This window comes from Cucurbita pepo, chromosome 14 (genome assembly GCF_057944985.1).
Source record: "Cucurbita pepo subsp. pepo isolate OVF chromosome 14, ASM5794498v1, whole genome shotgun sequence".
Taxonomy (NCBI): Eukaryota; Viridiplantae; Streptophyta; class Magnoliopsida; order Cucurbitales; family Cucurbitaceae; genus Cucurbita; species Cucurbita pepo.
This window is the reverse complement of record NC_141811.1, coordinates 4,825,911-4,848,693: the sequence shown is the minus strand read 5'-3', so window position 1 is coordinate 4,848,693 and position 22,783 is coordinate 4,825,911. Positions and strand designations below refer to the sequence as shown.

At 35.0% G+C, this 22,783-nt stretch overlaps 6 protein-coding genes and 1 long non-coding RNA gene across 16 annotated transcripts; 5 read left to right on the top strand and 2 right to left on the bottom strand.

Moving 5' to 3' along the window:
* Positions 1–601: 601 nt before the first annotated feature.
* Positions 602–4,124, top strand: LOC111810233 (uncharacterized). 4 transcript variants are annotated; one of them, XR_015411783.1, is made up of 6 exons: positions 602–820; positions 1,089–3,161; positions 3,243–3,303; positions 3,392–3,615; positions 3,709–3,902; positions 3,991–4,124. XR_015411783.1 is itself a non-coding variant. In XM_087117730.1 (6 exons), exons 3-6 carry the CDS (start codon positions 1,243–1,245, stop codon positions 3,779–3,781), a joined length of 2,277 nt encoding a protein of 758 aa, XP_086973856.1. In that variant the 5' UTR covers positions 602–820; positions 1,089–1,148; positions 1,210–1,242; the 3' UTR covers positions 3,782–4,124. The 4 variants fall into 4 exon arrangements, 3 of the variants coding, with proteins under 3 accessions (XP_086973856.1, XP_086973855.1, XP_086973857.1); XM_087117730.1 differs by having other exon boundaries at positions 1,089–1,148; positions 1,210–3,161; positions 3,709–4,124; XM_087117729.1 differs by having other exon boundaries at positions 3,709–4,124.
* Positions 4,125–4,909: 785 nt separating this feature from the next.
* LOC111809770 (high mobility group B protein 13) lies at positions 4,910–8,069 on the top strand. Its single transcript, XM_023696194.2, has 8 exons — positions 4,910–5,398; positions 5,550–5,672; positions 5,765–6,036; positions 6,116–6,287; positions 6,368–6,538; positions 6,634–6,731; positions 6,820–6,904; positions 7,678–8,069. The coding sequence occupies exons 1-8, from the start codon at positions 4,976–4,978 to the stop codon at positions 7,789–7,791; spliced, it is 1,458 nt and encodes a 485-aa protein (XP_023551962.1). The 5' UTR covers positions 4,910–4,975; the 3' UTR covers positions 7,792–8,069.
* Positions 8,070–8,663: 594 nt separating this feature from the next.
* Positions 8,664–12,889, top strand: LOC111809769 (putative GABA transporter 2). The gene is made up of 7 exons (XM_087117732.1): positions 8,664–8,874; positions 9,038–9,268; positions 9,687–9,784; positions 10,901–11,087; positions 11,179–11,309; positions 12,130–12,366; positions 12,443–12,889. The coding sequence occupies exons 1-7, from the start codon at positions 8,802–8,804 to the stop codon at positions 12,830–12,832; spliced, it is 1,347 nt and encodes a 448-aa protein (XP_086973858.1). The 5' UTR covers positions 8,664–8,801; the 3' UTR covers positions 12,833–12,889.
* A 118-nt stretch (positions 12,890–13,007) lies between these two features.
* LOC147789389 (uncharacterized) lies at positions 13,008–13,986 on the top strand. The gene has a single exon (XM_087117733.1). The coding sequence runs from the start codon at positions 13,435–13,437 to the stop codon at positions 13,825–13,827; it is 393 nt and encodes a 130-aa protein (XP_086973859.1). The 5' UTR covers positions 13,008–13,434; the 3' UTR covers positions 13,828–13,986.
* A 1,073-nt stretch (positions 13,987–15,059) lies between these two features.
* Positions 15,060–19,309, top strand: LOC111809640 (uncharacterized). 7 transcript variants are annotated; one of them, XR_015411778.1, is made up of 8 exons: positions 15,060–15,298; positions 16,181–16,436; positions 16,514–16,733; positions 16,981–17,385; positions 17,482–17,513; positions 17,692–18,237; positions 18,715–18,798; positions 18,929–19,309. It is a non-coding gene; the product is annotated as an uncharacterized LOC111809640 (long non-coding RNA). The 7 variants fall into 7 exon arrangements; XR_015411777.1 differs by having other exon boundaries at positions 18,654–18,798; XR_015411781.1 differs by having other exon boundaries at positions 17,692–17,777; positions 17,944–18,237; positions 18,654–18,948.
* LOC111809639 (putative WRKY transcription factor 41) lies at positions 15,760–17,696 on the bottom strand. Its single transcript, XM_023696013.2, has 3 exons — positions 17,259–17,696; positions 17,006–17,134; positions 15,760–16,712 (listed from the first exon to the last, which is right to left on the bottom strand). Exons 1-3 carry the CDS (start codon positions 17,579–17,581, stop codon positions 16,103–16,105), a joined length of 1,062 nt encoding a protein of 353 aa, XP_023551781.2. The 5' UTR covers positions 17,582–17,696; the 3' UTR covers positions 15,760–16,102.
* Positions 19,310–21,538: 2,229 nt separating the features above from the next.
* On the bottom strand, positions 21,539–22,177 carry LOC111785148 (subtilisin-like protease SBT2.5). The gene is made up of 3 exons (XM_023665609.2): positions 22,022–22,177; positions 21,805–21,952; positions 21,539–21,732 (listed from the first exon to the last, which is right to left on the bottom strand). The coding sequence occupies exons 1-3, from the start codon at positions 22,111–22,113 to the stop codon at positions 21,643–21,645; spliced, it is 330 nt and encodes a 109-aa protein (XP_023521377.2). The 5' UTR covers positions 22,114–22,177; the 3' UTR covers positions 21,539–21,642.
* Positions 22,178–22,783: the final 606 nt, after the last annotated feature.

Sequence of the window (22,783 nt, the reverse complement as noted above, 5' to 3'; positions counted from 1 at the left end):
ATTGACTTCATAATTTTCGTCTTTTTTTAATAATTTATTTATTCAGTCTTTTAAGTTATTATTATTTTATTACTTTTTATTTTTCTCATATTAACCCCATCGTGCTACGGTTAAAGTACACTATTTACCACATCCTCTAGAAAGTTGACTATTTTCAACCAACAATAGCAAAAGAAAAAAAGAAAAAAAAATTTATTAATAATATTTTCCGACAAAAATTTTCGTATTCTAATAGATTCAACTATTTTTTCAATGAAAAAAAAAAGTCAATAAAACCCAGTCAATTAATATTTATTTTTTAAGACATTAGATTTCTGCCAAACACGTGTATTTTTTTTTATAAATTATACAAAAATTTCGTGAAATTTTTGTATTTTGTTTGTTTAAAAAATATTTTTGTGGTAATAAATATTATTTTCAACGAAAAAAGTAGCGACAGCTGGCATTTGCTTCATTATGTGCCTTGTCGCACCTGATTGCTCCCCACGTCTCGATGAGGGTATAATTGTAATTGTACTCAACGTGTGTGTAGCCTGATTGGTCAACGTTATTTACTTTATACCATTTGATTGTATCTGCGCTCTCCTTTATTACACAACGCGGGAAAGTCACCTAATTACACCTTACGATGCCGTTTTTCTGACCATGACAGCGTTTTCATGTTTCTCTCCATAGCTTTGAGATAGTCCAAGTTGAGTGATTCGAGATAACCGTGTCGGCATCTTGAAGGTCAAGTTGTCAATAATCTTCCCTCCGTTGCAATCTTCTCGTAATTACAAATTCCAAGTGATCGGTTGAATTCGATTGCTTGTCTCATTAGGTAAAACTCGCTCTGTTTTTCTTCGAATCTACGAGGAAATTGAATGGAATCTTCTATTTCTTTGTATTGAAACTTGTCATGGATTTGTGATTTTGGTCGATTTGTTCTTCAATTAGGTTAAAAATGCCCTGATATGTTTCTTTATGGATTGAAAGGGTTTTGATCGATTTGGGGTTTAGGGATTGTTTGATTGCTTGTTTTCTTTGCTGCGTTTGAAGAGTTTCTAATTTTGATCTTCTTTTGCGTTCTGTATTATGCTGATGAGCAGATAATTCGAGTTCTTCGCTGTCCCAGATGCGAGAATCTCTTGCTTGTACTGTTCTTAGAGGTATGAATCTGCTTTAATCCTATTATTCTCTCTTGGTTAGCTGCTGAGAAATTAATTTTAGGTGTTTTCTGAGTCTAAGTGGGACTGTCCAAGCATGGAACCATCTGTAAAAGAGAGGGTCTTAAGGTCTAGAAGGACTGTCTTTAGCAGTAGTTCAATTAGAACAAATGATAGAGAGGATATAGATGATTATGAGAGGAGAATTGGGCAGGACACCAAGGGGGTTTGGTCTATGCAGAGTCTTGGTGATAAAGAAGTTGGTTTAGTTGAAGAAACACAACGTATCGAGAATTGGATTCGACGAAATAATATCGAACATGACATGGATATTTATGTTAATCCTATGGGAGCAGCGAGAACCCGAGTGGCTTTTGAGCATCAAAGAATTGAAAGAGATGCATTCACAGGGTATTCTGGAAACTCCATGGCTATTGCTGATAGAATAGGTGTTCCGAATTTTCATTATCCTAGTGATCGACCTTCGAGTTCTAATGTGGATCGGCTCTATGGTCATCCGGAGTCTAATCAGGACTATGAACGTCCTTTAGATGGTTTAGACCCGAATCGAGCTGAACTACTTAGAAGGTTGGATGAGTTGAAAGACCAAATTATTAAGTCTTGTGATGTGGGAGATAGACCAAAAGTTGTTGAGAGAGCTGCAGTCGATCCGTACTATGGTCGAGCTACTTATAATGTCCCGATGCAATCTTCGACAAGAAGCCCGCCGCTCATCTATGAGCCTCATTATGTGGATCGGGGCAATGGAACCTTTCCAGCAACGGGTCAACATCAGAGAAATGGTGAGGATTTTTTGCATCCTCCAAGGCATGTTGTGAAAGATACACCACTGTATGAGGATCGGTTTCAGGAGCAAATGAAAAGAAAGACAAACTATCCTCCACGGCTTCCTCACGAACACTATCCAGAAAGCTTCATGGATTTGAGAGCGCCAAACTCTCCTATAAGCAATGCAAGCAATCCAAAAGAGTCAATCAAATCTAGCACGTATCGTAACGAGAATCCTGTAACAGTTGGACTCACGGCTTCCAATCTACAGCGTGCTGGTCGGTTTCCATCTCAAGATGCACTTCCACACTCGAGACAACTTAGTGAGCTTGATTCAGAGATTGATGGTTTCAGTCCGGTTCGACCAAGAACATCTGTAGTTTTGCGAAGAAATGGAAAATCTCGTGATGCCATCGCTGGTGGTGCTCCATTCATTGTGTGCAATAGTTGCTTGGAATTACTAAAACTTCCCAGAAAACTTTACAAGTTGGAGATGGATTGGCAGAAACTACAGTGTGGTGCTTGTTCGGTTGTCATTATCGTAAAAGTCGAAAACAGAAGGCTTGTCGTTAGCGTTCCAGCTGAAGTCAAGCCCAAAGAAGTTTCTCCTGACGATGGTTCCCCCAAAAGAGTTGTCAATGCTACCAGCTCTCTAGAAAGCTCTGATAATTCTAGTCACAAATCGATCGGTACCGACCACAACAAGCCCTCGGACGGTCGAGATTCAAATCTTGGTGAAACTAAAACGCAGGAGCTAACTTCATCTCTCATTTCTTCCAAGGAAAAAGAGACCCCAGCTATAACTTGTGATCCCCTGCCTACAAAAGATGCACCATCTTTAACAAATTCTGACAACCCTTCTTATGATGAACCTAGCAAATACAGAGAGGAAAGTGAAAATAATCAGGATACTGCGATAAACGATGTCACTGGACCAAGTGAGTTGGACGTCTCGTTTGAAGATTATTCGAACATTCATATTTCTCAAGATTCTATGGAAATAAGCAAAGAAGAAGAAGAAGAAAATCAAAGCAAGATCAAAAGCAATGAAGAATCTGAAACCTTTTTTGTGGATCTCAGTAAGAACAACTTAAGAGATTTTTCAAGATCAAGTGAAATTACTGATAATGGAAGGCCTACTGTTTCTGTTAATGGCCAGACTCTACCAGCTCATGTAGTCAAAAAGGCTGAAAAGCTTGCTGGGCCCATTCTCCCAGGAGATTATTGGTATGTTTCTTTCTCAAAAGTTAAGCTTTGCTGATTAATGATTTTAAGATGAACAAAAGTTATCTTAATTGTGGTTACCAGGTATGATTATCAAGCTGGATTCTGGGGTGTAATGGGACACCCATGTCTTGGCATTATTCCTGTGAGTTCAGTTGATTTTTAGCTTCTTTCTTATGGTTTAATGGCTCGAATATGTTAATGAACGAACGTTTTCTCTGCTCGTCATGCAGCCATTTATCGACGAGTTCACATATCCAATGTCGAGGAACTGTGCTGGTGGAAACACTGGAGTTTTTGTCAATGGGAGAGAGCTTCATAAAAGGGATTTAGAGTTGCTTTCTAGCAGAGGGTTGCCTACTACTACGAATAAATTATATAGAATCGACATTTCGGGAAGAGTCGTAGATGACGATTCTGGAAAAGAGTTATATAACCTGGGAAAACTCGCCCCGACGTAAGCTCTCCTGCTCATTAAAATCTCCTATTAGTTTGCTGAAACTTTCATAAACTGAACTTATTTGACCTTGAACACTCTTTGAAACAACAGCATTGCTAAGGTAAAACATGGATTTGGCATGAAAGTACCAAGAACACTCAAAGTGACAGACACAAGCATTTAAGTTTTGGAAATCCTCCTTCAGATGCAGCACAGCAGCTTCCGTTTCGTGTAAAAGAAGCCGATTGCCAATGCAGCAATCGACCCAACCCGACTCGACGCTTGTACATTAAATCAAATCAATGGTACACACCCATACCTTGTGGAACTCGAAATTTTCTTTAGATTCTTTCTGAGTTGTGAGATTGTTTGTCTGAGTATATAAATTTGAAGTTTGTGTTAGGAGGTGATTGCATTCAGAAATGGCTCAAAACTCGGGGAAAAAAAAAAACATAAATGTTGGTGAGAATTTCTCATCCATGTACAAGGAGCAAGATTAATTAATAACCATGAATTCATGTTCCTACAATGTTAGAATTTTGGTATGTTCCTTATCCTGTCTTGTCTTATCTCGGATGTCTTGACTAGTTGATTTATATCAAGATTGGTAAAGGTTAGTGTAACGTTGAGTTGTTATTTTATTAACGTACTTGGGTGCATGGATATATCCTTTGAGTAATATATTGCCCATGAATTTTAGGCAACGAGAAAAATTTCTCCCACTTCATTTTCTCCGATTAAACAATGATTTTGCACTTCGTTTCGAGTAGATCCGATGGATTAATTTGTATATATTGGTCACTAAGTGACTTTCCATCTTATTTTAATTGTAAAAAAAAAAAAAAAAAAAAAAAAAAACTCGGATAATTATTTTTATAACAAATTTCAAAATTTAAGAGTAAAAATGAAATTTTTTAATAAGAATTTTTTCCGGATAATAATTTCTATAATTTAACCTATATATTTTTAGATAAAATTTATTTATTTAAATTTTAAGGTAAAATTAATTATATAAAAAATATATAATCATTTTCTATTCACAGAAATATTCTATATAAAATCATCGTCTTTCTTTGTTATATTTATTTACAGTTTCATGTATGAAATGCTTGCTCCCTTCATTTTTCCCGAAAAATAAAGGAATTTTGGTATATATATATATTATATAACCTTCATCAACCAACGGTCAAATCGGATTTCAAAACAGGTCTTCAATCTGAATAATTGATTTGAATTTTGAAAAGAAAAAAAAAAAAAAAAGATCCGACCGTTGAGCTTCATCTCTCTATAAAAGGGACCCTCTTCTTTACAGAATTCTTACAATACGCCTCAAGCCCTACCCTGCTCTCTGCTCTGCTCCCGTTCCCATCTATCTCCGATGGCTTCCACTGCTGAAATTCCGAAAACAAAGAAACCCAGAAACAGCCGGAAGGCTCTGAAGGACAAAAACTCTACACCGGAGGAGCCACAATCTGAATCCTCCATGGTTACGAAAGTGACACAGCCATCGGAAGAGGAGATCGTCCTTTCTCGGAATCAATCTTCGGCTAAGAAACCGAAATCCAAAGCTGCGCCGAAGAAGCAGCCGGCGAAGCAGTCCTTCGACAAAGAGTTGCAGGAAATGCAGGACATGCTTCAACAATTGAGGCTCGATAAGGAGAAGACTGAGGAGCTTTTGAAAGCCAAAGATGAGATGCTTAAGCAGAAGGATGAAGAACTTAAGACGAGAGATATGGAGCAGGAAAAGCTCCAGATCGAATTTAAGAAGTTGCAGAAGTTGAAGGAGTTCAAACCTACTATGGTTCGTTTCTTAATCTCTTGTATCTCGTGTTTCTTTCTGATTCTTGCTTACTGAGAAGAAATGAACAAAAAATGTTAGTAAATCCGAGATGGATCGTCGGATCTCTTTAGGTTTTCGTTTCTAATTGTTGAAATTTTTTCTTCTGAATCAGAACTTCCCTATGATTCAAATTCTGAAAGATAAGGAACAAGAGAAGAAAGAGAAGAAGAAGTGCGCGGAAAAGAAGAGGCCATCTCCACCTTACATCTTATGGTGCAAAGATCAATGGAACGAGGTAGATTATACTGCTGATAATTCATGGTTATGATACCTGTTAACTGTTAAGCAATTGCTCGTGAATTTCATGTTTACGGATTTTGTCCTCAGATCAAGAAGGAGAATCCAGAGGCAGAGTTCAAGGAGATCTCGAACATTTTGGGGGCGAAGTGGAAGAATGTCACAGCAGATGAGAAGAAGCCATATGAGGAGAGGTATCAGGCTGAAAAACAAGCCTATTTGCAAATCACTTCTAAAGAGAAGCGTGAAAGTGAGGCGATGAAGCTGTTAGAAGAGGAGCAGAAGCAGAAGACAGCCATGGAGCTGCTTGATCAATACCTTCAATTCAAAGGGGAAGCCGAGAAAGAGAACAAGAAGAAGAAGTAAGAGCCACATTCACTCTATCTTCACACTACCTTAATTTTCAAGTGCCTTACAGATGTTTGATAAAATGCCCCTTAGGAAAGAGAAGGATCCATTGAAGCCCAAGCATCCCATGTCTGCATTCTTTCTCTTTTCAAATGAGAGGCGTGCATCCCTTCTTGCAGAAAACAAGAATGTTCTAGAGGTAGCGAAGATAACAGGTGAGGAGTGGAAGAACATGACAGAGAAACAGAGAGGTCCTTACGAAGAGGTTAGCACACTTACTAAAAACAGATTCCTTGTTCATATTTTCATCCAAGATCGGTATTAATATCTCTTGAGAATTTGCAGATGGCGAGGAAGAACAAGGAAAAGTACATGCAGGAAATGGAAATGTACAAGCAGCAAAAGGAGGAGGAAGCAGCAATCCTCAAGAAGGAAGAGGAAGAACTAATGAAGCTTCATAAACATGAAGCTCTGCTGTTGCTGAAGAAGAAAGAGAAAACCGAGACTATAATAAAGGTAGAAGAAGATGGTTTTTAAATTGTTCTGTCATAATATCCCTGGATTAGCCATTGACATGAGTTTCTGGATGTGTGATGACAAACAAAAAACAGAAAACAAAAGAGGAGCGGCAGAAGAAGAAGAAGGAAGGGAAGAAGAGTGTTGATCCTAACAAGCCCAAGAAGCCTGCATCCTCTTACATCCTGTTCAGGTTGAACAAACTAAATCAACCCTTTCTAAATTGCTGCATTTCAAGAGGTTTTTATATATACTGAGCTGGTTTCTTGTATGAACTGCAGCAAAGAAGCAAGGAAAAGTGTAATGGAGGAGAGGCCAGGAGCCAACAATTCCACAGTGAATGCACTGATTTCAGTGAAATGGAAGGTTTGGACTTTAATGATTCAAATATTTTTGTTGTTTTATAAACATTTTGTTTGGAATTCTGGGTGTGCTGAGTATAATGGTCTGTTCTTCTGATTTGGTTTGGGGATGATCCTTTTTTTTTTTTTTTTTTTTTTTTTGTTCTTCTGATTTGGATGATTCAAATCTTTTTGTTGTTTTTAAAACATTTTGGAATTCTGGGTGTGCTGAGTAATGATCTGTTCTTCTGATTTGGTTTGGGCTTTGATGATTTTGTCTTTTTGTTGTTTTTTTAAAACATCTTGGAATTCTGGGTGTGCTGAAAATGGTCTGTTCTTCTGATTTGGTTTGGACTGTAATGATTTAAATCTTTTATTGTTTTAGTTAAGAACGAGAAATAAAATTCATACCCTCTCCACGAACAGGTAGAATGTTATTGACCTACACTCTTTATTTTCACTACTAAGAAGGCAAAAGTGTTATTGACTCTCTTCTCAAAGACAAGTTTAGTGTTGTTGACCTTACACCGACAAGTTGGATGTGATTAACATACCCTCTCCAACTTGAAGGCTAATATTTTATTTTATGGAATATATTTATATATTATATTTTAATATTCTTCTTTGTGATTTAATTTATAGTATATTTTATTTTATTTTCTATATTTAATTAGTTTATATTTTTTTTATGGGTAGATATTTGTTGCTAGCTTGTATCCTATTTGAAACTTTATAATATTAAATTTTCATTCTTAACCGTATTTAATGACTGTATTTCTGATTTGGTTGGGTGAACAGGAACTAAGTGAAGGGGAGAGGAAGATGTGGAATGATAAAGCTGCAGAAGCCATGGATGCTTACAGAAAGGAATTGGAGGAATACAACAAAACTGTTGGTGAAATTAAGGCCTGATTGGTTCCTAACAATGACTTTTTTTGATTAGTTGCTGCTAATCTTGTCTTCCTCCTCTGATTAGTTTGTTATATTATTTATTTTATGCTGATGATTTCTCGAGCTCTTCCGCTCATGTAAGTTGTGTATGTTGAACACAATTTTAGTGTTTAACACTCGCACACACTCTTCCGCTGATCTTAGAAATGTATGTTTGAACACAATTCTTAGTGATAAACACTCAGCATACACTATGTAGAAATTATTGCCTTAAATAGAGTGTAGGAGTATTTATCTTAGAGTCTATAATTTATTACTAAAATATTTGATCATTTATTTATAAAATATTTTAATTTTTTTTATTAAAACAATAGTTTTATGTTTTAAAATATTTAAGTGTTTTTATTCTTAAGATATCTAATTTATTACTAATATATTTTTAAATTTCTATGTATTTTTTAAAAAATAAAATATAAATAATCAATTCATAGTTTTCAAAAATTCATTAAAAAAAATTGTAACCATGTGCCAACGTCATCTAGAACGACCACATTTCTAGCGGGTGGATAAATAATTAGAGCTTTTATAAAAAAAATAAGTTGTTATTTTATTAGCAAAAAAATAATTAAAACAACGAAATTATATATTTTTTTATTGCCAAAATATTTCAAAACTAAAAAATTTGTTAAAACTGTGGTTTCTAATATTTAGAATTCAAGTTAGGATCTGTTATGTTATATTTTTTTAAAGATACATAAATAATTTAATGAAAGATTTAAGATTTTGCTTTGTTGATTAAATAATTTGTGAATAAAATAATTTAGTTGCTGCCATTGTTATCAACCCAAAACAATAATATTAAATAAATAAATAGATATTTTAAAAGCAAACAAGGCACATCGTTATTACGAAATTGTTTGACTTAATTCCATCTTTAAATATCATTCGCCGGAACTTCTCAATATCAGTTTCGCCTCCCTCTCCGTACCGGCCTTGGATTCCACCACCGCCCGCCGACAGCGACAACTACGATGGGGATTCAGCTTCCGGTCACCGAAGACCGAATCTCCGACGCCGGAGCATCATTCGTCCTCCAATCCAAAGGTAACGCAAACAAGAAGAAGTATTAAGAAGAGAGGTTTTGCGATGTTTTGCGATCGTCTCTGTTTTAAAAAATTTCGATTCTCTGGAACAATCGAGAACAACAACGGAGTTTTATTATGAGTCGTTGATTTTTGTTTCCTTGGATTGACGAATAAACAAACAGGGGAATGGTGGCATGCGGGATTCCATTTGACGACGGCGATTGTCGGACCGACGATTCTAACGCTGCCGTACGCGTTCAGAGGATTAGGTTGGGGATTAGGGTTTTTCTGCTTGACGATTATGGCAGTTGTGACTTTCTACTCGTATTTCCTCATGTCGAAGGTTCTCGATCACTGCGAGAAAGCCGGTCGCCGTCACATCCGATTCCGGGAACTCGCCGCCGACGTATTAGGTATCATTTTTAAGAATATCCCTTTCAATTTTCTACCTCGAAATTCTCTGTTCTAAAAAACGCAAAAAACTTCAAAACTCGTAATAATTTGTTTTTATACCATTTACTCTTATATAATTCTCATTTTATAATTCTTTTATTTATTTATTTACATTAAAAAAAATTACTTAATAATCAAATTCTAATTTGAGCCAAATGGATCAACCATTGAGATCTTTTGGTTTTAATCCACGCGGAGATGCATAGACCCTAAGCCTTTTTTAAGCCTTGAGAGACGTATGAGTATCACAAATTTGTCAGTTTCTTATAGCGCCGCGCCCCCACAGACCAAAATTGTTCTACCATTCCTACTATTTATTGATCTCTGTCTCCCTATAAATGGGTCGTATTTTGGATCTTGATTTTGAACTTTGAACAGGATCTGGATGGATGTTTTACTTCGTAATATTCATCCAAACCGCGATCAATACTGGAGTCGGAATTGGAGCAATCTTGCTTTCCGGGCAGTGCCTTCAGGTATCTCATTCTTGCAAGCTTCGCCCACTGATTTGCAGTTCACTCTGTTGTTTAGTTACCGTTTTTATGCTGTGTGGTTGATGTATAGATACACTCAGTACGTACTGCTGCTGATATTAGTGTGAAATGTTGACCCAATAAAAGCATGTGAAAGTTTTGTTGATCTTCTTTTTCTATTCACTTTTGGGTCGTAGTCGTCCATTTATTAGGTGGGTGGTGGCTATCTTTTTCTAGTCGGCCTTTGAATTCTTTCAGACTTGTCATATTTTTTTCACACCTGTTAGTTGTTACATTTTGATTTTTAAACATTTTGAACATTTTCTTGGCTTATACACTTGTAATGGCCTAAAGTCTATTGTTAGCCGATATTGTTGTTTTTGGCTTTTTTTTTCGGGCTTTACTCAACACTTTTTAAAACGCGTCTGCAAGGGAAAGGTTTCACACCCGTACAGTGGGGGTTTCGTTCTCCTCCCCAACTAATGTGAGATCTCACAATCCACACCCTTATAAAAGGATGTTTCGTTCTCTCCCCAACCAATGTGGAATCTCACAATCCACCCCGTTCAGGGTCTAGCATCCTCATTCCTTTCTCCAATCGATATGGGACCACTACCAAATCCACCCCCTTCCAATCGATGTAGGACTACCACCAATTCCACCCCCTTTCGGTGCCCGGCATCTTTACTGGCACATCGCCTCGTGTCTACCCTCTTCGGAGGACAGCCTCCTAAGCTGGCACATCGCCCAATGTCTGGCTCTGATACCATTTGTAATGGCTCAAGTCCACCGCTAACGGATATTGTCCTCTTTGGGTTTTCACTTTCGGGCTTTCCCTCAAAAAAACACGTATGCTAGGGAAAGGTTTCCACACCCTTATATAAAGGATGTTTCGTTCTCCTCCCCAACCGATGTGAGATTTCACAATACGGGTCAAACTGAATTGATTGGGAGAGTTTAGGAGCTAGTTTGAACGTCTAAGACTGGATTTAATATGAACTTGAATGTGTGGACAACATGTTTGTAGGATCACTTTTCTTTTCTTGTTTTCTGCTGAAATGTGAAAGAAGAAAGGAAAGATTGATATGGTTCTTGTTTACTGTTGGGGATGACATACAGATAATATATTCAAACCTTTACCCAAATGGATCCATGAAACTGTACGAGTTCATAGCGATAGTAACAGGAGTGATGATCATTCTGTCTCAGCTTCCAACCTTCCACTCTCTTAGACATGTCAGTCTGGCTTCTCTGCTTCTCAGCTTGGGCTACGCCTTTCTTATTGTTGCTGCTTGTATCATTGCAGGTACTATTTATTACCATTGCTTTAATATCCCACGAGTTTTGAAATTTGATGTCCATGGTTGTTTTTTTCTTCTTCTTTTGTGTTATTGAAGCAATGAGCAAAGAAGCTCCAGAAAGGGAGTATAGCTTAGAATCATCACCAAAATCAAGGGTCTTCAGCGCCTTCACATCCATCTCCATTTTAGCAGCCATTTTTGGGAACGGAATCCTTCCTGAAATCCAAGTAAAATACTAATCAACCCAACTTCGTTTAAATAAGATTAACAATCTTAATATTCTATATAGTTATAATGATATAAATCTTCAAGTTTGTACACATAAGTTATGAAGACATTGGAAATGCTGCAGGTTAGAAATCACAACTCTCCACAATGGTATGATATTGTCCACTTTGAGCATGAGCTCTCATGGCTTTGCTTTGTTGAGCATGAGCTCTCATGGCTTTGCTTTGTTGAGCATGAGCTCTCATGGCTTTGCTTTGGGCTTCCTCAAAAAGTCTCATACCAATAGAGATAGTATTCCTCACTTATACACCCATGATCTTCCACTAAATTAACCAACGTGGGACTCACTCCCAATAATCCTCAACAATCATCCCCTCGAACAATGTACACTATAAGCCTCCTTTGAGGCTTATGGAGCTCTCGAACAGCCTCCCCTTAATCGAGGCTCGACTTCTTTCTTTGGAGCCCTCAAACAATGTACACCCTTTGTTCGACACTTTAGTCACTTTTGACTACACCTTCGAGGCTCACAATTCTTTGTTCAATATTTGAGGATTCCATTGACATGACTAAGTTTAGGGCATGATTCTGATACCATGTTAGAAATCACGACTCTCCATAATGGTATGATATTGTCCACTTTGAGCATAAGCTCTCATGACTTTGCTTTGAGCTTCCCCAAAAGGTCTCATACCAATAGAGATAGTATTCCTCACTTATAAACCCATGATCTTCCACTAAATTAACGAATGTGGGACTCACTCCCAATAATCCTCAACACTGCAATGAGCATGTTCAAATCCCTATATTTGTGAACAGGCAACTCTGGCAGCTCCAGCTAGTGGGAAGATGGTGAAAGGGCTTTTGATGTGTTACAGTGTGATATTTGTAACTTTCTACGCCATTGCAGCATCTGGATATTGGGTGTTTGGAAACAGGGCAAGCTCCAATATTCTGCTGAGCCTGACGCCGGACACTGGACCTCCATTGGCTCCCTCTTGGATTCTTGGGCTCGCTGTCATCTTTGTTCTTCTTCAACTCCTCGCCATTGGACTGGTCAGTGCTCACCTCTCATAATTGCTGCTTATGTTTAACTATGAATGATACATGGATAGTGGTGGAAAACGGGCAGGTGTACTCACAAGTGGCATACGAAATAATGGAGAAGCAATCAGCTGACATGAAGAAAGGAATGTTTTCCAAAAGGAACCTTATTCCAAGGCTCATTCTTCGCTCAATATACATGATCATCTGTGGCTTTTTTGCTGCTATGCTTCCATTCTTTGGTGACATTAGTGCCGTGGTGGGTGCTATTTGCTTCATTCCTCTTGATTTCATTCTACCAATGCTTCTCTATAACATCACCCACAATCCTCCCAAATCCTCCCTCACCTATTCTATCAACCTCGCCATTATTGTCGTCTTCACTGGGGTTGGACTCTTGGGTTCGTTCTCTTCTATACGAAAGCTTGTTCTTGATGCTTCCAAGTTCAAGCTCTTCAGTAATGATGTTGTCGATTGATCTAAAAATACCTCTAAATTTTGTATCCAATTTAAAAATACTCTTAAAATTTCTAAATTTTAAAGGTAAGAATATAAAAAAAGAATGAAAAATATTTAAGGGCATACTTACCTACATGTACTTACACATTAGAAACGGGAAAAAATGACGAAAAAGTCGTAGAAAATGGGAAAGAAAATATCATTTAAAGGTAAAATAAATACAACTCTTTAATAATTCGATATCCAGACCTAAAAAAATAATAGCACATTCAAATTTTTTCCTTTCGTCTAGGATACTACAAAAGAAAATGAATAATGAAGGGTTATATGCTCTCGGTCTTTTTTGACTATTTTCTTTTATTCAACTTATCATTTACCATTTGTAAGTAAGTTGACTTTTTGTTCTCTAGATATCGGAAAGTTGACTTTTTGTTCCCTAGATATCGGAAAGTTGACTTTTTGTTCTAAAATATTTTCTTAGAAAAATAATAATGGGGGAAAACTCCAAATATATAAACAAAAAATTAAGACGATAATGTTGGGATTAAGATGAAGTAATTAATGTGTAAGATATGTAAGGGAAAAAATTGTATGGCTATTATGGCATGGGCGTGAACCATAATGAAAAGTGGCCTCTTCTTTAAACCATTCCCTTTCATACTATCAATGAATGCCTCACTTATCCTCCCACACCCGAGCTCCGCTCCCCCTCCTTGCGTCTCCATGCCCATGTCCAAGCCTTCCTCCAAGTTATCTCGCTCGCTTTCCAAAATACTCCGGTCGCTTTTCCGATCAAAACCTAACTCAAATAGCTCCATTTTTCTGACTCGAGATCAACCCAAAGATGGGTTTTATGTCTTCTATGAAGTCGGGTCGCTCTCGACCATCCCTGAAGTCCCCGAGGCTGACTTTGGAGCCGGTCTTTCGCCGGAGATTAGCTCTTTGGTGAAGAAGACGGCTTCCGAGAGGTTCATGCCTAACTCCCTCCGCATCTCATGTTCTTTGAATATTTGAATATCTAGATTATATTTATTAGAAATTATTTGTGCAATAATTATGTTCCTATGTACTCATTTTTTTTCCTTTTTTTTTCTTGTAATTTTTTTTTAAATGTTTAGGTACGATAATCATGCAGCTTAAGCTTGCATAAATTTGAATATCAATGGTAGAAGTTCGTTTATAATTTTTATTATTCAAATAAGAATTAATAGCATGTTAAAATTACTATATTTTGATCCCTCCTTGAATTAAAAAACTTACTTAATTCATATTATTTAATAAATAGTTACAAGAAATTACTAATTAAAATGTGGAAATAGTAACGGACAATTTTATTAAAATTACTATTTTAAATTCACATGTCATCATTTTCGATAATCGATGCAATATATATAGCGGTGTTTAATTTTCTTATAATTAGATACTCAAATTTCTCCTTTAATATTGTTTTTAAAAAAATAAAAGAAAATTTCTCTCTAAAGGCCAATTTTTAAAGCTAAAACAATAATTATTAAAATATTTATGTAACATCTTTTCCCTATATTGCAATAAAAATAAACGGTTTTATTATTTTTGGGAAGAAATTTTTTTAGAATTATAAGAAATTTACCTCTATATCTTGAAAATATATTCACGTAAAATTAGTATTTTATTTTACTAAATTTGATAAAATTAATTTCCAACTAACAATAGAATATTAATTTTGATATTTATTAAAAGATTAGATACTAAATTTAAAAATTTATAAGTATAAAAATAGAAATAAAATTAGAATCATATGAACTCAAATAATTACTACCTTAAAAAAATATTTACAAATTTTTAAAATTATCAATAATATTTTAAAACTATTTTTAAAAAATTGAACCTTAATAGCCTAAAAATTGAAACAAAAAAAAAGATAATTTATGACGTATATATTGATGATTCCGTTCATATATTCACGATAAAGAACTTTTTAAAACTTTTGTTACATTTAAAAATTTACGGGTACGATAAAAATATTTTTATTTTTATTTTTTAATTTAAGTATATTTATACACCGTAAGAATTTTCATCTAAAATTAAAATTTTAATTTTTTTTAAATTCTGATATTTATTCAAACTTTTAAAAGTTTTTTTTTTTTTTTTTTTTTTTTGTTGTCTTTATTTTATTTAAACAAATTCGTGAAATTGCCCTTTTTTTCTCCTAATATATATATATATATATATATATATATATATATATATATATGTATGTATTTAGATAAATCAGCGCGCAAAACCCTGAAATAAAAGGGCTAAAGATATTGTAGCAGGTGAAGGCGCGAACAAGAAATTGAGAGTTGAGATGGTGAAGGCTATGGTTGGCGACTTTGGACGAAGGCGCGGTCTGTTCAGCTTGGAACTATGCCGCCAACAGATTAGCCACGGAACCCTCGTCATCTTCGATTCTCCTGATCCTTCTTCCTCATCGGCGTCCTTAACTCGCACCTCAAACTTCAAGGTTTTTGAGTTTCATTTCTCTGTTTCTATTTCAGTTGAACTTCATCATCTTAGGTCGAATTAACAGTTGCTTAGAGATAAGCTTACTTTTTTGAACGGTTACTAGTCTACACTTCGAAACTCGGCGGCATTGTAAATTTTTGGAGATACATCAATTATGTTACCAATTTCCTGCCTCGATTATGTTTAGTGGAACCTTTATGTAAGCTGCGTGTTCGTCAGGCAAGAGAGAGAGGAAAATAAGAGAATGAGGAGTGAATTATTGGGGGTGAGGGAGTGAAATTGAGTTCATGACGGCTAAGAGGATAGAAGTGTTGGTATGAGCATCGTTGCATGCTTTGCCGGAAATTGAGTCTTATTTTACCTTCTTACAAAGTAGAATAACTAATTCAAAGCTAGTAGAGGCGAAGCCGAGGGGAACATTCAAAGCCAACAAGGAAGTAGATGTCATCTCACTCAATCTACGAATATAAATAGTAACTTTCTTAGATTATAGAAAATGCACGATACACTACAAGGATATATTTTTCAATTACTATTATTGTTATGGAGCTTCCTAATTTTAAACAAGATGTGCAATGCTTAGTCTAATATTGATGCAATCAATTGGGATCAAAACTAATAAATGAACCAAAAATCAACCTGCTAATTATATTACTAATCACCCTGCTTTGCTAACATTTTAGAAAATGAAATCTGGGTAGAGAGAACCTTCCTTTCTTCTGTCTTAGTGTATGATTGGAAGCTATATTCTGTGGGATTTGTTATTCGCCAGGATGCAATTTTATTCTCATGCCTCCGTGATTTAGTAGAAAAATCCTGGGGAATTAAATGGGAAATTTGGGTTGATCTGCTCTGAATTAAATGGAAAATCCCAATCCAGGATAGGGGATTTGGTAGCTGAACTGTTGGCTGAGAAAATCTCATGAACATCAGGTTCTGGATGTTGTACATTATGAGCCCCTCCTACGTCGCTCCTATGGCATGGCGATGGAGTGAAGTAGTTCGAGTCAGCTGTGGTTGGGGATATAAATGGCTGAGTATAGCTTCCCAAGGTGCTGTGAGTATCGATGGCTAAATGTGAAAAGCCACCATTTACAATGTCCTTACATCCCGCAGAAGTTGAGCCGAAGCAGAAGGTAGATGCCTTGCTTTCGAGCTTTTCGATGTTCTCAATAGTTTGATTACTGAATAAGTTCTCTTGCGAAAGCTGCAGCTGATGATGGTCGTGGTCATTTTCCTTCTTTTCTTGTATTTTTGGTGAATGACATGATTGGGCTAAATAGTTTCCTTGGGAACAAGTGTGCTTTCCTCGATAGGTAATTTCAAACACAGAATGATCTTCATCTGATCTCTGCACTTGCTTTATTGCCCAACAATTCTGTGTATTGCGGAAAGTGCATCTATAGTAGCTTCTGCAAGTATACAGCAAACAGGTATTAGATTTATTGATGTGAAACAATAATAAGATTATAAATTATAGTTCTACAATATATTTTGATATGGAAAATTGGATTCTTGTATTTTATTTGGTTTGGTTTCATGATAATTTTTTCTTTATTTCTTTTAAGTTAGCTTTAAAGAAAGTGGACTTTGACTTTGAATTTTTAGTTGCCGACATTTCCTTATGTCAAATGGTATTAGAATATATGTTAGTGTATGGCTTGCATGTTTTTCGAGCAGGAAGAAGAAGAAGAAGTTATCTCACCTGGGAAATGTTGCACCAAGTATGTCCTTTTGGCCATATTTTCTCCAGCTATAACCATCCTCATGGGGTCCTTCGAATCCCGTCTCGGAGTTCACTTTCACTTGTTCTGTCCATCTGGGCTGTGTCTTTCTGTAATCACAGAATCATAAAGATTTTTTTATTTGTTTCCAAGAATTAAACTTGTTTACTAACTAAGCTCATATTTGTTCTAAGGTTGACTTTGAAAAGCTAGAAAGAAAATTCTTAAATTCACCTCTTCTTTGATTCTTTTCTGGGGTCCTGAGGGTCCTTGAGGCCTTTACCAGAGTCATCACTAGAAAGACTTCCATTAACAGAAATTGGAGAGCCTGGCAAAGCAAAAGCTGCTTCTACCATTTGAGGTTGACCCATTGGTCCACTCCATTTCAGTATCGAAAGAGCCTTCTCATATGAAGATATAATTCCATGTACTAATGATCCTCTGCTTTCTTCTGCAGATGCTGAACTTAACTCTGCTTTCAACTGCTTGGTAAGCTCCATCCCCTGAATTAGCTCACCAATGAGTGACTTTTGATCCCAGCTCCACCCACTTTCCATTTTCAATTCCTCTCAGTTTCATAAAACGAACTGAACCACCCTACCCTACCACTGTGCTAGTTCATGGTAGGAAGAACAAGAGCTCAGTGCATTTCAGTTTGGATTTGTAGGTAAGTCAAGAAGCAGAAGCTGGAGGAAATGGAAGACCCAAATGGTAAAGAATCAGAGACAACAAACATGGAAGTAGCCAGATGAGGTAATTTGGTTAACTGGGTATATTTGTGTTTATTTAAAACTGAACTGAGAGGAGAAGAAGAAGAAGAATGCTTTGGTTTTAAGAAGAACCGATCTTGGTTTTATACAAGTTCAAAAAGGAAGACAACTTTATTTCATTTTTCTTAAAAGAAAATGCTGTTGAACAGTTAGAAGTTGGGGAAACTTTGACTGAGACAGCCCCCTCTGCTGCTTTCTGGTCTTTGGTCATTGGCTGAGTGGAGACTAAGATTAGTGTGGAAGTCCAAGTTCTAAAGCTGACCAAGTCCACTTCCACTTCATAATTTAACTTCCAAAAGGGTTTCTGTTTCTCTCTCTAGATCCTACGGCTGTGATTTGTTGAGAATGAAAATTTCATAATTGAGATAGTGAGACAAGTGGAAAGTCAGAGTTCAAGCTTGGAGAGTAGACTAAGAATTTTCAAACCTTTCGTCCGCGTTGTGGTATAGTAAACAACTACTTCTCATCTTTATTATTATTATTATTATTCTCATTTTCTTTAAATCTCTAAAGCTTATGATTGTGAGTGGACTGCTCTTTTCATGCTATTGTTTTGTTCTCTTACTGATTTTTCCTTAATCGTACTTAGATTAAATCTTAGACCTTAGTATTAGAAAAGCTTGGTCAAAATTAATGATTTCTGTGTGCATATTTGTTTTACTAAATTTTGTAATTTGGTCATTCTGGTTGGGCTTGATTATTTTTATCTGATATGACGTCATAATAGTAAGGTGATGTGAGGTGATGTGATGTAATTGAAATTGCTACATTAAATTTCATTGACACTCTAATGGTTTAGATACCATAGGAAGATTAAACGAGTTTACAGTCTTTGAATCAATAGGTGAATGATTTATAGGGCGAGTGTCTAAAGCCTGGGTTATCTCTCTGAATAAGCTTATTCACTGGAACTTGTATAGAGAAGGATTTCCCGCGGGACTGCCGGTAGCAAAGGCGAAAAGACGAGAGTGGTCTAAGGGCCCCTTTCAAAAGAAAGGGGAGAGGTTGACCTTTCAGACAATTTCATATTTAATTTTTAGTTAGTATCTTTTTGGTTAATCACATATTTAATTTATGTGTCGGGTTCTTTATCTTATGCATTCTTGACACGAGGGATGAAATTCTTATTCTCAGGTAAATTGACTTGTTGATCTGGTACGTTGGATCAAAGTTTGAAGTCTTTGAGTGTTTTAAAGGTATTTTCATCGTGTGTTAAAGTCTTTAAGCATTTAAAGGAAATTTTGGTCTTTAAAGACTTTAGGTCTTTAAATTTTATAATATTCAAATCGGCTTTCCTTTCAAAAAGTCTTCAGCCTTTTGATCTTTGTAAGTCTTCACAATGCTTTTAAACGTGTTTGTGTGAGCTTTAGGTTCTATTATTTGGATTTGGGACACTGAACTCGAATTCAAATATTATGACTCATTTGACTAAGCTAGGCTTATTTGATTATATGGTCATTGTGAACATTATAAAAGCTTCAATTTGTAATTAATTTAAATTTAATATTTTTTTAATTTCTTCAGACACTTGCGATGATTCCTAACTATCTTATTGTCTTTTCATTGTTGTTCACCCACCAACCAAATTCCAACATTGAAATGATAAAAAATTTTCACTTTATTTAAATTTCAAAAAATAACTCTTCATAGTAGAGATTAAAGTTAATTAGTCGTTAGTCGTTGCAACGCTTATATAAGTTTAGGTAAACTTGTCAAGCTTCTTGGTCGTTGAGTTATGCCTCAAACACCTTAACATTCTTTTAATAGTAGAAACTTCGAAAAAATGTCTTAAATTTTCTTTGTTGTATCATTCAATTTAATTGTACTAATTCACCAATTATTTTTAAAAAAATAATAATAAAATATTGATAAACTCATTAATTTTAATAAAAGAAAATAATAATTTTCATTGCATTATTTTGTTAAAATTCATAAAGTTTCGTAAATAAAAAATTTATCTCTAATATCATTGTTTTAACATTTCTCAATTTCAAATTATAAATATGTTTCGTAGTTCATTAAACGGATAAGAAATTTTTTTATAACGATAATTGGAGTGGAAAATCATTCGAGGGTTAAAATTGTAATACTAATCCACTCTTGAAGTGTAACGTAACAAAATAAATTGGTAATTTTGGAGATCCAAATTGATTTTTTTCCCCTAAAAAGTTATTTATTAAAAAGTGTAATAAGCTTAAATTGTAATATAAAATTTACTTTAAAAATTATAATATAAATCTCATAAGGTTAGGTAAAGTATCAAATAAAAGAGAGTAAAATGGAGTGTGCATAAAAAGTGGTCAAAATAGAAAATTATTTATTTAATAATCGGCCTTAAGGCCACGTGTAAAGGGCCGAACAAAGTCAACGGCCTATTAAGAGTTAAAAATTTATGGACCATAAAAGAAGCCCATAAATGTAGTGAACGGCCCATTAAGGATTCAAAACTTATGGACCATAAGAGAAGCCCATAAATCTAATAGCCGAGCAAAGTGAACGGCCCATTAAGAGTTCAAAAATTCTAGACCATAAGAGAAGCCCATAAATCTAGTGGCCGAGCAAAGTGAACGGCCCATTAAGAGCAAAACTTATGGACCATAATAGAAGCCCATAAATGAAGTGACCGGCCCATTAAGAGTTCAAAAATTATGGACCATAATAGAAGCCCATAAATGAAGTGACCGGCCCATTAAGAGAAAATTATGGACATAAGAAAAGCCCATAAATCTAATGAAACAAATTAGCTAGTATTTTCTTTTAGCCGAGTATAATAGTGATGAAAAGACGAAGATACCCCTTTAAGAACATTTTAGTGGGGGTTGAGGCAAAGGTTATGCTGCAAGAAAATTTTAACCTTTTATTTCCATTGTTTTATTCATATATAAAACTTAATATAAAAAGATACAAAATCATATGATATTTATATAATTTTTTTTTTTTTTTAAATTTACTCATTATTAATTTTTTTTTTTTAATAAAATTATATAAATATCATATGATTTTTTTTCTTTTCATATATATATATATTCTAAATAAACATTTTGATCCTCTTGTTAACGTATTTGAAAGGTCAAGAGTAATAAATAGTACCGAACATAATAAAATTACTATTAAGTATGAAACAAAATGAACATATAAAACGCTCTAAACAATACACTCAATCCAATCTTATTCATAGAGTATCTCATAATTTGTTTATATATTCAATAATAAGTTAAGTTATGTTCTTGTAGATCCAAAAGAACACGAATAAGATTTGAAATGCTCTGTCCTTTTTTAAGGTATTCCTATCCGACTTCCTCTCAAGATTTTTAAAACGTATTTGTTGAAAAGAGGTTTTCATATCCTTTTAAAGAAGGTTTCGTTCTCCTCCCAACAGACGTGGGATCTGACAATTCACTCTCCTTCAGAGCCCAACGTTCTCATAAACACTCGTTCCCCTCTCCAATCGATGTGGTATCTCACAATCCATCTTACTTGAGGGTCTAACGTCCTCACTAACACTCTTTCTCTAATAAATGATATGAAAATAAAATTGATGGGGGTGATGAAAAGCTACTCAAAAACCTTACTCTGAGGGCCAATACACATTTGTTTTCCATGCATGTGATGAACAGAAGTGGACATGACCCACAAACGCCAGACCTTTTTTTATTCTTTTACTCTTCCTTGGATTTTTCTTCAAAAATATATCATCTGTATAAGCTTTGATTTAATACACTAATCCAACAAAAACATAACCCATTAAAACTATATAATAAATTTAATTATTTGATTAATGCATTCCCAACACAACATTAACTCAACTCAAACATACAATATTCAATTTAGAAAATTACTTAATTCCCTTAACTTGCTGTTGCATTAATCGGCGGCGCCGCCTGATCTTGATTCTTCTCCACCACCCTCACTCCCTCCGCAGATCTAAGCACATCCGCCTGCACAAACCAAACCACTTATCATAAAAACCATTCCCGAAACTGATAGCTATCAAACGAGACCTTCAATACCTGTTCTTTGGTGATTTCGACCGAGAACCCGTCGACGATGAGGAAAGACGAAACCTTTCTGTAAGTTCCAGGCTCCAGACACCTCCCCAGAACCCCATCATGCTTTCTACTCAGATACTCATCAAGCTCATGAGCCCCTTCCCCAGATCTCCAAACCAAAAAAACAAAACAATCAGTTTCAAATTCAAACAACAAATCATTATTCATTCATACACACCGATCAGCTCGTAGACGTTCATATTCAGGATCGTAGTTCATGAAAACAAAGTAACACGCGCCACCGCCGCCGTCGTATCTGTTCTCCTGCATTGTGGCTTTCTTCTGGGTTTCCGGCGAAGATAGGGAAAATATGAAGCTATTTATGCATGAACCGAATCATCGCCGGATAAATACATAAATCATAATTTAGTTTTCCAAATAATTAATTTTTTTTTTTCAATTTAAAATATATATTTCTTTACAAATAATAATAATAATAATGCTTATTTAACTAGGAAGGCATCGAGCTCATAAAAATTTAAAATGATTAAAAAATTAAAAAAATGTTTGAAATTTTGTAAAGGGTTTCTAGGGTTTCGTGTGTTCATGAATTTGGAATCTCTTAAGCCAAATGGATTAATTTTTTAATTTTTTTAAGATGAAGGGTCAACCCTAATTAACCATTAATTAATTAAATTTTAAATAAAAACCCCACATTTTTCAAGATTTGGAATATTTTGATCTCTACGTTGGTTATTGCTATAATTTTAAGTATGGATATATTTTTCTTATTTATATTATTTTTAAAATAAAGTATTTATAAATACTAGAGAACTAAAAAAAATAATTATAAAATATAGTTGTAATTACTAAAAATTTAAAATCAAGTGATTATCGAATAAAATAATAATTATTAAATTTAAAATTTATATTTTATATATGGTATTTTTCATAAATTTATGTAACATTATGTGAAATTCGTATTTATTTCATGGATAGA